At 40.4% G+C, this 17,744-nt stretch overlaps 1 protein-coding gene across 1 annotated transcript in view; it reads left to right on the top strand.

Annotated features, from left to right (window-relative positions):
• The first annotated feature begins 638 nt into the window (after positions 1 to 638).
• The window catches only part of Hibadh (3-hydroxyisobutyrate dehydrogenase), a 109,699-nt gene continuing 92,593 nt past the window's right edge, over positions 639 to 17,744 (top strand). Inside the window, exons 1-2 of the mRNA XM_006982213.4 lie at positions 639 to 872; positions 15,508 to 15,668. Of these exons, the coding sequence (XP_006982275.1) occupies positions 785 to 872; positions 15,508 to 15,668 (249 nt within the window). The 5' untranslated portion in view covers positions 639 to 784. The remainder of the gene's footprint in view (positions 873 to 15,507; positions 15,669 to 17,744) is intronic.

The raw sequence follows: 17,744 nt of genomic DNA, 5'->3' as shown, positions 1-17,744 counted from the left end.
GAGTTCCAGGACAGCCAGGATTGTTACACATAGAAATCCTGTCTCGAAAAACAACAACAACAACAACAACAACAACAACAACAACAACAACAACGTGTCTTGGAACTCAGTCAGTTCCTAGAAATTCTACCTTTCGAAGACAACAATGTTATTAAATCACTTTCTTACTATTTTTCAAATATGATTGGAAAAGCCGTTGAGTTGTATGTTACATAGATTTCAGTAATTACACAAGGTGGATTCTATTTTCAACAGAAACTAAAAATATGTATGTTAACACTAGGAGATCCGTGCATTTATTAAGTTAAAAATGAGTCCCTATACTAGGAAACAAAGAATTTCTGCTTTTTCTTTAAATACTGCAGTAGCTGCATTCTTGTCTGTGAGGAAGAAAAACAGTTCCCAGCCTCAGAAAGAGGCAGGTCCCGGGTGCAGGTGTTCTGAGGGAGGCGGCAGTGAGCGACAGCCACCGCCTCCCACACACCCCTCGGCTCCGGGATAAACAAGGGTTCTCCTACTCCAAGGTTGTAAACTTTGCTGCAGCGGGCGGCACGGCAAGGCGTCTAAAGATCTGGGGATCCCGATTGGTCCGTTTTCGCCTCTCCGGCCACGCCTCTCCACACCGTGCTCCGCCCCTCGCTGGGCGGAGCCCACCCGGAGCAGCGAGGGCGCGTGCGCGAGCTGTCCTCGCCGCGGTGCCGGCTAGCGGGGCTGCGCACACTCTCAGCGGCAGGCCGAGTGCGAGGCGGCCGAGGTGACGGCGCGGAGGCGGGGCGGGGGCAGCATGGCAGCCTCCTTGGGGCTCCGAGGAGCAGCCTCCGGCCTCTGGTATTGGAGCAGCCGGCGGCGGCCCGCGGCCAACCTTGCAGCGGGTAAGAACCTCGCGCCCCTCCTGCGCGTTTTCCTCGGGCCATCGGAAGAGGGCTTTTCGCCCCCAAGGGCTTCGGTTGGTTTGAGGGTAAAAGCGACAATTGTGGAGGTCTTCAAGGCCCGGGGCCCCTCTGCGACTGCCTCCTGAGCGGTCAGCCTTCCCCTCCTGCTCTTTGCCCGGCTCCAGATTGTTCAGCGTCCTCTGCGGGACCCAGGGACAGCTTGGGTTCTTGAAGGGGAGGAGTGTTTGGGTCTGGGGCGTGCGCTTTGGAGTTGGGGCTCCTAGGACATTTGGAGGGCTCAGCTCCAGGGGTGACCCCGCCGCATCCACCTCGGCGACCCCTGGCCTTCCAGCTCCCCGGCTTCACCCTAAGCGGTCGCTGCCTCGAACTGCAAGGCCCCATTTGTGTTTAACCACCCTTGTGGGTGGCATGGCGGTATCCTAGCCTTCTGGCAAAGTTTGTCACCCTTGACCAGCCAGTCGGGCTTACTCCATTATGGAATGGAGCTGTGCTGCCTGAAAGTGGTGGACTTTTGTCAAATTATTAACCACAACTCTTTGAAAGTCCTCAGAATTGTGGCCAGAACCTGTCTGACTAACTACGCTGTACTGTAAGTTATGGAAACGGACCAGGGATTTAGGAAGATCTGTGTTTAGAGCCACGTGAATGCCCAATAACTCATTCAGTCTTTTCGTTTTTTCACACGAGGAACTCCCGAGGCTCTTGAATTAGTAAATTGGGACATCTCCAACAAGATCTAGGAAGTAGCCCTTGGTTCTCCCCAATTCTTGGATTTCTTAGGACACCAAGACACCTCTTTAAGAATGGGTTGATTTGTGGGCGATACTGAAGGATTTCTTAATGTAAAAGTTTATAGATTAACAAATAAACAACCCCCTTGAGTTTGCCTAGCATGCAAGGGGCTCTGGATTCAGGGTGCCTGTAATATTTGTGTAATAGGTTGGGAATTGATTTCTGAGCCTGTCCCCAGTCTTTCCCCTCAGGAAGACCTGTGAATTTCCTTTCTGTTTTGGAAGAGCATCTGTGTGATAACAGGTAACAGATGACAGATAAGGAATCATGGTAGCAAGATGCAAACACATATGATTTTGGATATAGTTTCTTAAAAATCACTTTTTAAGGGAGCAGCAGTTTTCACACGAATGCACAATTCTTTCAGAGCTGATTGGCCCAGGACCATGTATTTGCTGTTTAATGGTTTTACAAGGTGTTCTAATGATAGTTTGATGAACTCTTCTTGGTGTACCTTTTGAGAGTTATGAAAGTTCTTAGAATCCGTAATAGGAGAATCTGAGGCCAAGGACTATACTACTTTGCTCTGACAGCTGAAAGGACCTATCTCCCAGTGCTGGTTAGACTGCTTTAACAAACCATCTTGTACTTGATGGGTGCTTTGGCCCAAAGGTGTGTATATATGAACAGTTTTAAGTAGAAGTTCTTTAGTGAAGTGTTTAAAACACTTGAGCAATTTTACTCTGGGATTGTTTTAAATGCTAGTGTTAACATAAAGTAAAATTATCCACTACAAATAGTAAACTAACTACAAAAATGATAACTTTTTTGAGATTTGAATCTTAAAAAAATGGGGAAAAAACCCATCTCCATGTAATTTTAAAGTTTAGGAAAATGAAGAAAAGAAATCATGTTCAGTTACTAACATTTAATGTTCAGAATTCATTGGGGGTATTTGCCTCCTCATAAGTTTAAGCTGTTTATAGCGTGTAGATGGTAATGTTATAAAGATCCACATACCTTTTTTTTTTTTTTTTAGAAAATGAGACCTACAAGTTGTCAGTTTATAGCAACTTTTAATACATTTAATACATCCTAGAAGAAATAGAAACATGTAATTACTTTCCTGTTTCATAACTCATAATAAGCAAATTTTGTATTTCATTTTAAAAGATAATTATATTTAGCTTTAGATCTATTTTTGTAAAGAGGTTAAGAATATACAGATATAGGCTCTTTAACTTACTTTTTGGGACTCAACATACACATGGAAAAAATTGTATCAGGACATTTTTAAAGACTACCTGACCAAAGGTGGGGTGGAAAAATGAAATACTATTGTGTATGGAATTACAATATTGAGTTTAAAAAAATCACTGATGCTTTTTGTATATATGGATTGTACTTTTTTTTTTTTTGTTCCGGAGCTGAGGACCGAACCCAGGGCTTTGCACTTGCTAGGCAAGCACTCTACCACTGAGCTAAATCCCCAACCCTACTTTTTTTGTATGTTTTGATTTAAACTATTTTCTGTTTCATGCATAGATACAGCATATTGTGATAACATTAACCTCCATTGCCCTCTGTTGCACCTCTTTCATTCCCTCTGGACCCTCCTTAGAGCTAGACCCCAGAGGCTATACCATTCTGGAAAAGATACCCCTTAGACTGAAAATACTACGCGGAAAGATATTTTTGGGAGTGATCACATTTTCATAATTTCAAAAAGTGTATTGTTATAATTGTTCTGTATTATGATTATTTTTATTCATCTATTACTGTGCCTAACTTATGAATTAAGATTTATCATGGGTGTGTGTGTGTATGTGTGTGTGTGTGTGTGTGTGTATTTGATATTGTCTGTAACTTCAGACATCCAATCTTGCACTCTATCTCCTTCAGGTAAGGAAAGAACACTATAATATCTTATGACACAGGAAGTCCATTCAGAAGCTTTATGTGATTATTTTTGGGTAATCTACAATAAGTATGTTCCTTTGACTAGGACGATTTTAGAAAATCTAAAATAATCTTTTTACACAGAGTATACTGATTTCTGGTCGCAGGTCAAGTTACCAGGCTATATATAACCTTGCTTGTATTACATTTGAGAGATCATAATCTGTAAGTTTAGAAACCAGTGTTGTCAAATTTTCCCATCAGTTTCTTCACCAGTCAACCAGCATCACCTTTATGCTGGCTAAATTTTTTTTCCCCCAGCTTGATTTTTATCTGTCATCTGACTTCACTGTCTCCACACATTACTGTCTAAACTTGCTTAAAGGAAGATGCATTTCTGTTGTAGGTTTGATTGTTTTTTTTTGAAATTCCCTAAACTCCTTTGGATCGCTATACCTTCAGGAGCCAGTTCTGTGTGCCAAGTACTCCTTCCTTCAGAAGCTCCATCATCACTGGAAGCCTGTAGTTCCCTAATGATCTCTGCCACCTTTAGTCTTTCTCTTCCTTTTAACCAGCTAGGCTAAAAAGGCCATTTGGTGCAGGACTTGTTCCATAGTGGTGCCTCTTGACCCCTGTTAATAAAAGTAGCTACTGTTCAGTGACTCTCATGTGCTAGGCATTGTTGAGTGCTTTACGTATCTTATTTCAAGTAATCTTTACAGTAACCCTCTGGTGTTGTCAGTATTGTTGTTGATTAAAAACATATAGGAGGAGTTAACCTGTCACTTCAAGAGCATATATATATATATGTGACTTCACATGGGTCTCCTAAACTTAGAATTTAAATTTGATCATAATCAATAAGTAACTTCTCTTTGGATAATATTTGTATTTGCTTAATACTATCCTTTTCTTGTTTTGCCCCAATGATGAAATGAAGAGAACTGAGCCCATCATTGACAACCTGTCTTGATTGATGCACATGTACTTGGCCCGGATAACATAGGCCTTCTTGTTCTTGGCTTCTAATCTTCTGTAGCAAAGGTCAGCACTGTCCTCCCAGATCTTCTTGTATCCTATCACTTGGAATTTCACAAGAACTAGTCTTTTGGTGGCTGGCACACCCTCTGTGACTCTTGCTCTGCTAACATCCATCCTATTTCCCTGTTTTATACCTGGCCTGTTGATACTTCCTTTGTTCACCCCACTAGACAGACAGTTTTGTTCTTCATTGTATCCCATCTGAAGTTTATTTATAAATAGGAATTTCACTGATGTCTTTGATATTATCTCAATATTTTTCTTAATCTCTTGCTTAAATTCTGAGTATTATCTGTGGCCTGTCCCTTCCCCTGGCTGCCACTTAGGTAGTGATATTGAGAGTTATAGAAGTTTGCTAATTATTTACATTGCTTTCATTAATCCCGTGTTCATTCCTTATTAAATTTCCCATAGCACTTCCAAGTCATTGACGGGGTTGGCAGACCCTGGACCAGACATTTGGCAATAGCAGCATTGCTACATATTGTTTAGACAGGTGGGATCTGAATCTGGGATGAAGAATGTTGGAGAGTTAACCTGGGTAGTGGTTGTAGCAACATAGCTCACATTTGCTGGGTCCACTTTACCACCACTGTTACTCTGTAATTGCTTCATAACTGACTTGTATCCCCATGTGCCCATTTAGTGAAACCTCTTTAGTTAGAATTAATTCACATAGCACTTAACATTCACTGTGCCAATTCATTTATTTCCTTTTCTTACAAATGTAGTTATAAAAATTAAATGCATATGGTAAAAAACGAAAGATCTTTAGTAAAACAGTCTTTTTTTTTTAAATCGGACCCAGGACTCTCGACATTTGAGCTGTGACTGACTATTGTTTTTTTTTAAATATATCCATACAAAACTCCAGAAAAATAAGTCCATGTTTTTTTTTCTTTGCCTATTCTTCTATTAATATTCTACATCTTACTATTTTTTATTAGTTTTTATTCTGGAGGCTTTTCCTCTGCCTTAGACTGGTATGCTGTGGTAGGACAGGACAGATAGAGATGTATATTCTTGTATTAATGCTCTTTATCTTGCTGTTTTTTATTTGGCAATTTATCCTGGAGGTTTTCCCTCCTCTGCCTTAGACAGCTATACTATGGTAGGACAGGATAGAAAGACAGACAGTTAAGGAAACATGGGAGGGAAAAGAATCTTCTCACTCTGAAGTGGTTTAAACTTCTTGACAGTTGAGTCAAGATGTAGGAAATCTTGGATGTAGTCAGAATGGTTTCTCCGGTCTCGCCCAGCCCCAAGGTGCCACAGTCACTTATAAAATAATCATTCAGAGGCTTAATATTAATTACCAATTGCATGACCTATGGCAGGCTTCTTGTTAGCTAGCTCTTAAAACTTGATCCATTTCTATTAATCTATAAGTTGTCATGTGGCCATGGCTTACCAGTATTTTCACATCTTGCTTCTTCTGGCAGTGCTGGTGTCTCCTCCCTCTGCCTTTCTTCTTCCTGTCTCTGCTTGGATTTCCCACCTGCCTTTAAGCTGCCTTGCCATAGGCCAAAACAACTTTATTCATTAGCCAATGGGAGCAACACATATTCATAGCATATACCGAAAGACATTCCACAGTGCTTCCCCTTTTCTAGCTAATCAAAAAGGAAGGTTTTAACTTTAACATGGTAAAATTACATATAATAGAAGAGTTATCAAACAAGAATTAAGTTACAATATCTAGTCTATTTGTATTTGGCAAAATTAAAGAAAATATTTTATCTATCCTATATTTGTGAGTCTAAAGTTTCATATCTAATTTATCTTTTATCATGACTAAGGAAAACTGTAATTATAACTATCTAGTCTTCAACTACATCAAAGACCCCAGAAGGATATAATATTACCTAAGTAAACAGGAAATGCATTGTAAGCAACTTCCAAAATTCTGGAAATGACAGAGACAGCTGCCTGCCTGGACAGTCATCCAAAGTTCCTCTGTAATGTTGGAGTATCCATATTTAGCCAGTACTTCTAGAGTTTTTTAGTTGCTTCTCCCTGTGTCCTGTAGAATATTTGGCAGTCTCCTCTGCAAAGCAGAAACCCGAAGAACCATTTCACCTTGTTTTGGCAAATTCTGTGGTCATTTTCTATGGGTCCTGTATGTCCAATTTATACAACATATTATCAGCAGTTCAGGCAAGAGTAGCCTCTTGCCCAAATGGCTATTTTTTCCAAGAAGAAGATAAACTCTATATGGAGTGTCTTTGATGCCCATCTTTCTCTTTGAAATCAGTCTGCTGCCAGGAGCAGACGTGTTTCATTGTTCAGAAAAGTCTAATTTTTTTTCATAAAATGGTTTATCATTTATTTAATGAAAAAGAGGGAAATTAAACCACTTTCATCTCAAACTCTCAAAACTCCCTTCCCTCATTTAGAAACAAAACAAGAAAACAAAGCAAAACAAAACATTCCATACTAAGAAACGTAGCTGTACAAAAGCCACACAGTATCCCAGCCCACCCCTCACAAAATTGGATGGGTATTGTTAGAGGAATGGAACCCAATTGACAGACATGGAAAGAGCTGCGAGGAACTCAGGTTCTGCAGGTTACAAGTGCTGCAAAAATATTTCCACTCATCTTTCAAACTGGAAAGTGATCACATTACAGACCTGAGGTTATAAAGGGCCACAGTGTGAAGCAGAATCCCATTCCCCTTCTAGGACTCCAGGGGAAAGGCTAGCATTGGAGTGAGTTTCCTTTGGGGGGGAATGGAGGGAAGTAGAAGAAACCCTGGCCACTGTAAAAAGGCACTGGGGTCTTCCTGTAGGCAAATGAGTTAAGTAACCTCCCAAGGAACAAGCTCATTTCCAAAAGTCTAGAGTGCACACAAGAAAGGAATAAGGTTTCCTTAGCTCCAGTACTCCAGGACTCAGACAGCGACCAAGGCCACCTGGTGGAGGCAAACCTGAGGGTCTCAAAGGCAAATCTCAACTGTGGATTTTTGCGTTCTGACATTAAGGATTCTAAGGTGTTACAGACACCCCCTACACCCTCTCATATGTAAAGCTTTAAAACACACACAGAAAAGGATATCCATAAGATGTTCTACCTTGCATTCTCAATAATGAAACTGCCACTTCAAGGGAAGCTTCACCAGAACACCCTCTTGCTACTCATGGAAGGACAGAAGGCAGGGAAGGACAAGCTGACAAAACCAGTAACTATCGAATCACTCGTCAGCAGGGGCAGATGCAGGCTCAAATTAAGGCATTTGTGTGGCTCTTCCTCTGGAATGGTACTTCACCCTCCCAGTGGGAGCATCCCAAACCTTAGAGCATAATGCTTTGGAGCCAAGTGAGGTCCTTGTGCCCTCAGCATACTCTCCACAACCCTGTGACAGATGGACCGTGAGGGCTCAGAAAAAGAAGGTACAGGAGGCTGCTGAGTGTGCCCCACTTTTCCACTCCCATTTGGAACCTCAGTACCGCTTCAAGAAATCCTACTCACCCCGGCTACAGCAAGAGGTAGTTTAGGGACTTGTACCTCCAGCCACCTAACCAAGTTTCACGAGATAAAATGTTTAGCACAATCTACTTATCTATTTTAATAAAGTTTTTCCCCCCTCTTTCCTTATAGGAGGAAGGTTTAAAAAAATGTATAAAGTTCAGCTAGATGGAGGGTGGTGAGGGGAGAGGATGTGTGTGTGGGTTGGGTAGGACTCCTAAAGGTGTGCAGGTAGGGCTGTAGACCCTTTAACTTTCCTGGCTAATCTGGAAAACCTAGGGAATGCCTCTCCAAATTCCTACCTTTAAAGCTGACACTGTCCTTAGGAAAGCCACCCTAGTTCTGCACAATCTTCTGCACAGAGACCCAGAATAGTGGGGGAAGAGAAGGAGGGCTCTGCCAGTGTTTGTTTCTCTGCTACCACATACTAGGTACAGTGGTGTGCTCTTCCAGACAGAGTGGAGTCTTTCACAGTCCTTGCCAGGGAATAAAATCAACAGTATGCCTCCTTCCTCCTCAGCTCTTCTCAGGTGGGTGCATTTATGTGTGGTGAAAGCCCCAGGGACCTCACCAGTAGCACCACTCTTAGCTCAGATAAGTAGAAATAAGGTCACTTATATTGCCTTAAGGTGTGTCCCTCTATGGCTGTCTCCTGCCCATCACCATTTTTTGAGGGGGGGTGGTTTCTATTAACTGAGGATGCTGTCCTTAAAAACAACAGGGGAAGAAAGAAGAGTAATTATGGAGAATTATCCACTGAAGCATAAGACAAAACAAAGAGACAGAGAATACTAACGTCAACAGGATCTGCAGACCAAATGCCAAACGCCTGCCACATTGGGGCAGGGGGACATGGGTTAGAAAAGTCTAATTTTTTAAAACATTTAAACTGCCATATTCTGTAGGTCTTTGAAGTGTTTGAAGATTACCTAATTGAAATATATCTATGTATACCTAGAAAACTTAACTAATATTACTATAAGTTTGATTATCATGGATGAATAATTATTAATCTGTATTTCTTAATTATATATTACAATTTCAAATGAGCTACACAAACGTAATACCTTAAAGAAGAGTAGAAATATACGTATAGTGTAACGAAATTAACTTTAAATTTGTATCAGTAAACTAAAATCCATAGCAGTGTAAAACATTTTAAACAAGTTGCTGCTCTTTAAAAGTAGATTCAATAATCTATCTTCTTTTCTTTTTTTAGAAAAAGATTGCATTTTAATCAACCCCGTTTAAATAAAAATAAACATTTATAAATAATATTTTGTGAATTTGGGCATAGCTTCTCATACTACTTCCTACTGGTAATCTTATGGGGATTCTGAGAAAATTAAGAATTATAGTTAAATCTTGGCTGTAGTTGTCTGTGAGGATGGATCATCTCAACCAGTTGCTTTGAAGCTCATTTTGGATGTTGAATCATCTGGGCCATGGTATCATTGGATACCTTTCAGGGGGTCTTGGCTGATCAAACCATATTAGCCTGGAAGCAATCCACAGATTCTTATCATCGGTGGAAACAAAAGCAGAATCTCTTTTCCAAAGACACAAACTTTGAAGTCAAGATACCTTTAATAAATATATATTTATTTAGCTCAGCAGCCTTTAAAATCAAATGTCTTTCTGCAGTTAAAAAATCCCAAAGACAATATAATCCAGAGTCTCTGTATAATTGCCAACTTTTTGTGGCTTACTTTTTATATTATTCTTATTGTCTCTTTAAAGACTTTATTTTTAAAATTGTCTATTTCTTTATATAACTGTCTATTCTCCTTTTCCACTCTCTTCAAAGACTACGTACATTTTTACACACACTGTAGAACATTTAGAGTTTTATTCCATCTAAATCTGTCTCATTGTGAATCTATAATCCTCCAACAAGGAGAGATTTTAAATTGCTAAACTGCATGGCTAAGACCACCCCGGCTGCCTTGGCTGCTGATTTTGCCCACCTCAGCTTCCCAATATGGTGGTGGTATGTTTACCTCCAGCTCTGAGATCCATGCTCACCACTGAGTCTGGGAAGCAGTGGGTGCTTCCATCCAGCAGCATGTAGCCCAGATACCTTTTTTTTCTCTTCTTTCTTTCTTTCTTTCTTTCTTTCTTTCTTTCTTTCTTTCTTTCTTTCTTTCTTTCTTTCTTTCTTTCTTTCTTTCTTTCTTTCTTTCTTTCTTTCTTTCTCCCTCTCTCTCTCTCTCTCTCTCTCTCTCTCTCTCTCTCTCTCTCTCTCCCTCCCTCCCTCCCTCCCTCCCTCCCTCCCTCCCTCCCTCCCTCTCTCTCTCTCTTCTTCTTCTTCTTTTTTTTTCCTGTACTAGCAAAAGCTAAATCCACTATGCATGCATGGCTTGGAGACTCTGTGTACCGAGACAGGAGTCCACCATGCTGCTTACCTTATGGTGGCTGGCAGCCAGCTCTATCTCACAGGCAGCTGTCAGGAGACGAGTGTACGCGCTGGTGATGATATGAGACTATGAGACTAGGAAGCCCAGTGTGACTCCACTTCTGTACATTCAGAATCTTTAAGCTTTCTTAGATCTGTGTGGGTCAATACCCCACATTGGGTGCCAAATGTATTTGGAAGGGTTTCTCTGGTCTCGCCCAGCCCCCAGGTCCCACAGCCACTTATAAAATAATCATTCAGAGGCTTACTTAATATTAATGACAAATTGCATGGCCTATGGCAGGCTTCCTACTAGCTAGCTCTTATAACGTGACTCATTTCTATTAATTTATAAGTTGCCACGTGGCCATGGCTTACCAGTATTTTCACATCTTGCTTCTTCTGGTGGTGCTGGTGTTTCCCCTCTCTGCCTCTCTTCTTCCTGTCTCTCTGTTTGGATTTCCCACCTGCCTCTAAGCTGCCATGCCATAGGCCAAAACAACTTTATTCATTAGCCAATGGGAGCAACACATATTCACAGCCTACAGAATGACATCCCACAGCACTGTTGGAAGGCTCCACTCTTGCGTGAAGAGCTATAGGCAGTTCATGTCTGCCAAGAGAGGGAGAGCCAGGTTTCTTCAGCGACAAGCCCTTGGATGAGTTATCCAATCTCAGTGGTCAACTCTAACAAATACACATGTGAATAACACTAAATGGACTCAGCAGACTGTGTTTGTGTGTGTGTGTGTATGCACGTGTGTAACAATAAAGAAAGTCATGAACTTGAGTGAGTGGAGGGGACACATGAGGAGCTGGAGATGGAGAGAAGAAAGGGTAGAAATGTTGTAAATACTGTCTTCGTGTATGAAATTCTCAAAATTGAAAATGTTACTTTTCTCAAAAAGAAATTTATCATTTAACATTTTCAGTGACAGTTACCTATAAGAGACAATATTCCTTTTATATAGAAATGTTTCAAATAAGACTTAAATGACAGTCATGCCTAACACCTAAACATATTAATCACCTCCATGTGTGGTCTTTCTCCTTTTCCCAGCTCACAGAATTCCCATTTGTAGTGAAAGACACCCCTTGACCCTTGTGTGTATGCCTTGTTAACCTGGTTTTTACCTTATCAGAGTTTGGTCCTATTCAAGACACCTCTGGAGCATTCTGTAATCTCATTTATGGAAAAGAGGGAAAAAGGGGAGAGATGTTAATAACCTTTGAGATGTAACTTGAGAGCCACCAAATCATATACATGACAACTGCAGCTTGGTGTGTTTTGTCATTTCTGTGAGTGCCTCTCTAATGACCACTGTACTTGAATCTGTTAAAGAATCCTAATCAAGCTTCAGCTCAGTTGAGGATTCTGAAAGGAACTCCAGCTGCTGCATGTAGGAGCGTGGAGCTGTTTCTTGCCCCATTCTATTGTTCACATTCTTTTACATTAAATATAGGAGTAATATTTCATTGCATTGGGCTAGTGTGAATTACTGTGAATTAAGTACTAATATGTTATTAGTTTATATTTTCTGCTGTAATGAATAGTGCTATAATAAACTATTTATTTGTGTGGTTCAGAGGTTAGTGTATAGCAGGTCCCAGCAAATGGTGGGTCCATATTCATGTATCTGTTTTTATATGTAAAATTGTGTTTGAGGGCTCAAGACATGGCTCAGTAGTTAAAGCACTTGCCATTCCAAGCTGAGGACCCAAGTTTGGATTCCAAGTACATGCCTAAAAGCTGTGTGATGTGGTGTCCTACCTATAACAAGCCCCTGTCCCCCACCCCAAGCTGTCTATCTAGGTTAGCCTAGTCAGTAAGCTCATAGTTCAAGAGATCTGCCTCAGTAAATAAAGTGGAGAGGATCTAGGAAGACATCCAATGTTCCTCTGGCCTCCAGATGCATCCATACATATGTGCACATGCCATACTTAAACAATATTGTATTGGATCAAGCCATGAACTTTTTTTTTATTATTATCTATTGCTATTTTCAAACTAGAGCAGATGAATGTTTTTGTCGTAGCAGAGGCCTTATGGCTTGCAAAGCTGAAAGTAATTTATTCCTGACCCTTTTAAGACAAAGTTTATGACCCTTTGTAAATAGTAAATTTCTAGGAAGTAAAATTGCTGAGTTGGTTGTTTTAAATTGAAATTAAAATGTAGATAGATTTTCAAAAAGGCTGATCTGATATAGTTGATAGTGTATGAAAATACTCATTTTCCTCAATCCTTACTTGCTGATGATAGTTTTTGTCTAAGACACAAAAGTTGGTCCATTCATGGGCCTGGGGATTTAGCTCAGTGGTAGAGTGCTTGCCTAGCAAGTACAAGACCCTGAGTTAGGTCTTCAGCTCCGGAAAAAACAAAAACACAAACAAACAAACAAAAAAGTTGGTCCATTTCAGTAGTTGACCATTCAGTAGTATCATATTTTTTTGTTTTGTATTTCTCTAATTATGACAAGTTGAATATGTTTTTGTAGCTTTTTTTCTGAAGAGAATTGACATTTTCTATTGTCATATTGTGTTTGTTTTGTTTTTTTGCCTATCAGAGTCATTCAGAAATTTCTTCAAGGTTTTTAAGTTATTTGGGTATAAAATAGTCCTGTTTATAGCATGTGCTAACAGTACTCTTCTTAGTTACTTGTTTTTATCACTTATAATATTTTTAAATATAAATATGCTAGTTTTCCCCCTTGTGAAAAATTTCAGATGGGAAGCAGTAAGAGTATAATACAGGGAGTTCTGAGTAGTCTTGTGTAGAGCCTAAAGTTTGTTCATTTTGCCATTTCTCTTATTTCTCTCCACATGTATACATATCCAGCTTGCATCATTTATAAAACAATAGCAGCCATCATAATATAGCCCACTATTACAGTATGTATCTTAGAGCATTCCTCCATGTAACTAGACCACATGATCATAAAGAGTTTGGAATCCTGAGATGGAACTTCTGTGAAGCCCAAAGGCATGAGTATGTTCAGTGGTCATATTTAGCCTGAGTTCAACTTCCAGCACTGCAGAACCAAAACCAGGTCAAACAAACCAGAGCCCAACTAGATAAGGCCGTGGTCATTTTACCTAAGCTTGCAAGCATCCAGATTGTTAGGAAGGATGCTAAGTTTTGGCAGTTATCAGTAAAGTGCTTAGGTAACTGTCATGGAGTGAAGCTGCCCTAATATTAACTGTTACTGTTTAAGTTTTCTGGCTTTCCTGTCCTCAAATGTGCTCATGTTTCCTTTTCTTGATGTAATTCCCTTCTTCCTGCTCTGTGTGAAATCTGATCCACTGTAGAACACAAGCTAAATATACCTTCTTCAAATTTCAAACCATGAATTCTGTGCCAGCGTTGTTTTTCACATTACCTGGCTTGTATTAATGTTTTATTGTGTGGTTTATGTCCTCTTGGATTTTAAGGTTGTTGGAAGGCAAGGACCTTATCTCATTTGTATGTTCAGTGGCTAGGTGTTGTGGTGCAGACCTATAATGCCAGCACTTGGGAGGCTGAGGTAGGAGGATCAGAGTTAGAGGTCACCCTTGGGATAGTACATTGAAGTGGCTACTTAATGCTTGTGGAGTATGTGACTGAATCCTCACTCTTTCTTCTCTTACTTGTTACCTGTTTGACTTAACAGTAGTTGCTGTTAAATTAACTGCTTTAGAAATGCAGTGTTCCTTGTTTATCATGTTTTTGGATTGTTGAGTTGCACTTTCCAACCTCAACACAGTGGGCTAATGTAATAGTGCTCCATTTTCTCTTTTTGTTAATTTGCCTATGGGTATTAGATCTCTTTTATAAAATGTACTTCTTATTCTATTTAATTTTAATATAAAATTTCAATTAGGTGTCATTTCTCTGCCATTGGACCTTGGTGGACTATAAAGACAAAGCGTCCCTGTGTCTATAGTAAAACTTCACAGCAGCGATGTGATATTGCCCAAGAGTGACACATTTAATGGAAGAGGTAAAGTCGGTTGTGAAAAGGAACTTAATCAACTTTATGAGCTTTGTTTCTTAAACATGGAGCTTCAAATAATTCGCCTTTGGGGTCTTCTCATACTCACATATGATCATGGTGAGCAGGAGCAATCATTTGAGAGGATTTGAAACTTAAAAATGGCTGTGATTAGTCATCACATGGTACGGTCTCAAAGACGAAGTCTTTGAAAGGAAAAGGAGGAATAAAACCTGCAAATGCAAGGGCAGGTAGTCTTATTTCTCTTTCTTCTGCCAGTAGATTGTAAACTTTTCAAGGGCAAGTGCTGTGTCTTGTGTCTTTTTAAACTTGTCATTGTGTCATGCCATGTTCATTTACTGAGTGGTATTTGTCAAGTGTCAATGTGAAATGGAAAAAATGTATCTAATGTTATTTCCAAGGTGAGGCAAAGCTCTCTTATTTTCTAAAGCATTAATTTATGGGGTTAAAACATTTTTTAGATTATTTTATTGTATGTATATGAGTATTTATCCATGTATGTATACCATATGAATGCCTGGTGCCCATGAAATTCAGAGGAGGGTGTTGGAGTCCATGGAACTGGAGTTACAGATGATTGTGAGCCACCACGTGGGTGATGGAACTGAACCAGGATCCTAGGCAAGAGCAAAGGACTCTTAACTGCTAAGCCATCTCTTGAGCCCCTATTTTTTGTTTTAATTATTAAACTGTGTGTGTGTGTGTGTGTGTGTGTGTGTGTGTGTGTGTGAGAGAGAGAGAGAGAGAGAGAGAGAGAGAGAGAGAGAGAGAGAGAGAGAGAGAGAGAGAGAGAGAGCGCATGCGCATGCCACTGTCTAAGTGTGGTAATCAGAGGACAGTCTCTCCTACAACATGGGTTCTGGGTATGTATTTCAGGTTGTCACTGCCTTTGTTTCCTTAGCTTTGGGCCGTTTGTTTTTGAATCAGTGTCTGGGAAGGTGACCTCAAACTTTGGATCCTCTTGCCTCCATTTCCAGAGTACTGATGTTATAGGCATGCACCTCTATGCCTGACTACGCCATTGCTTTGACTTCTAGGTCCCCAGTGTTACAAATTTATTTATTTTTTATTTATAAATGTATTGAAATCAGTGTGTTCTAGGTCAATGGCTTCTAAGACTCCAGTTGGGTTCATTGGACTGGGAAACATGGGAAATCCAATGGCGAAAAATCTCATGAAACATGGCTATCCACTCATTCTCTATGATGTGTTCCCTGATGCATGCAAAGAGTTTCAAGAAGCTGGTGAACAGGTAAGGCTTGTCTTTGGGTTTGCTTTAGGTTTTGGTTCTTAAAAATACATTTTATTTTTCTTTTTTAAAGAAGCAAGCACTTCTTAGAAGTATACTTAACAGAGTTATAAAACCTAATTGTTAATTGTATTTCATTTTATATTTAACATTAATTCAACATTTGGGTGTACATCAAAAGAACACTTGGTATAGCTGCTGGGAGGGGGTCTATTTTCTGCTAGGTGTCCTGGGCATTTTCTGTTTGGTCATTTCCTGAGGTAGTATCTTTGCTGATTATGCTGATGAAGCAGTTGTTTGGTGGAAATAGCCTCCTTGTTAGAGAAAGTCAGGGATGACTGTCTTAGGACAGGAATCTGTTTTGGGACCTAAAGCTGAGCCCAAGTCCCAGATCAAACATTTATATTTTGTCTTAATGGGGTACGTTATCCCCTCAGCTGACTTCCACATCTATAAAATGTGAATGATGACTAACTACTTGTGTCATTAGATTATGAAGCTCAGACGAGAAAGTATATGGAATGTACTTTATAAATGTTCCATGACAGCACTTTGTGAGTCCATAATTAGTTACTGGCCATCAACCAGGAGACAACCTAAAAACATGGTGGACTGTAACGTGGAGCTGAGTTATGACCAAACTGTAGCGTGTTGCTTTTAGGCTGCCATTTACATTTCAAGCATTGTGGTTTATCATGTTTGATGGTAGCATTTGCCAGGCAAGTCTTGTGTTTGGATTTGTCAAACTTTACTAGTATTAGTAACTCAAATGACAAAAGACCATGGTTTTTGTTTTTGTTTTGTTTTGTTTTGTTTTTCTGAGACAGGGTTTCTCTGTGTAGTTTTAGTGCCTGTGCTGGATCTTGCTCTGTAGACCAGGCTGGCCTCGAACTCACAGAGATCCACCTGGTTCTGCCTCCTGAGTGCTAAAGGCGTATGCCACCATCGCCTGGCGAGACCATGTTTTAGTCTCTGAATTGAGTAGATTTACTTTTTCTACAATATGAGGGAATGTAGCAGGAATCTTAAAAGTTCTTATTAATAAAATCAAACCTGAGCCAGGTATTGGGGTGAAGCTGGAAGATCAGAGAACCAGAACAAGCCACAGCTACCTCACCTCGCTGGATCCTCAGTTGGTCTTGTTTCCTCAGACTGGAGGCTTCTGAGTCCTCATCCAGAATGAATCTCAGCTGCTCCAAAGCCTTAAAGCATAACCAGCCAAATGCCTTTAGTTTCTGGTCCTCAAGCCTTATATATCTTTCTGTTTTCTGCCTCACTCCCTGGGATTAAAGGCTCGCTTTCTGGGATTAAAGGTGTGGGTAACCATGCTGGCTGTATCCTTGAACACATGAATTTCTGCCTCTGGAATGCTAGGATTAAAGGCGTGTGCTACCACTGCCTATCCTCTATGTTTATCTAGTGGCTGTTCTGTCTCTGACCCCAGATAAGTTTATTAGGGTGCACAATATTTCGGGGAACACAATACCACCTCAAGGGAAATTTTGCATAAGTTGTAGAATGGTAACTAAGGGCAAGATACGACCCCGGAACTGGAAGAATACCAAAAGCTTCCTAAGAAACAGAAAATGAAGAGAAAAAAATAAAGCAGAATAATCAATGTTCAGATTATTATTGAAAGCAAATACTGAGAAATGCAGTCCTGAGATAGAAATAGATTTAGTGACTTAGAAGCCCTTTGCAGAGCTGAACACCCTGTGTCTTTCCTGGCTTTCTGTGCTTCCTGGTACTGGCGGTACTGCATGAGAATGTGATTGTAATACTTGTGGGAGTCTGCCAGGGTCCAGCTCCGGTCTGCTCCCACCTTCTCACAGGTTCTTGCTGGGAGGAGAGAGGAATGAGGAAATATTAGGTAGAAAGATAGAGATGATGAGAAAGACAGAGACACAGGATAGCTTTGGGAGGGCCCTGGGTCAATACTTAGCTGCCTAGAGCTTTATTCAAAAGGGCTTTTTATAACATGCCAAGGGGAGAGGCAAAAGACATCCCCCTTGCAAGATCAAAGCACACTGTACAGCCAAGTATAGACCCTTCCAAACACCTGGTAACTATGCCCATGGC

Source organism: Peromyscus maniculatus, chromosome 3 (assembly GCF_049852395.1).
Source record: "Peromyscus maniculatus bairdii isolate BWxNUB_F1_BW_parent chromosome 3, HU_Pman_BW_mat_3.1, whole genome shotgun sequence".
NCBI lineage: Eukaryota > Metazoa > Chordata > Mammalia > Rodentia > Cricetidae > Peromyscus > Peromyscus maniculatus.
Note: the sequence above shows the minus strand (reverse complement) of the source record. Positions and strands in the feature narration are given on the sequence as shown.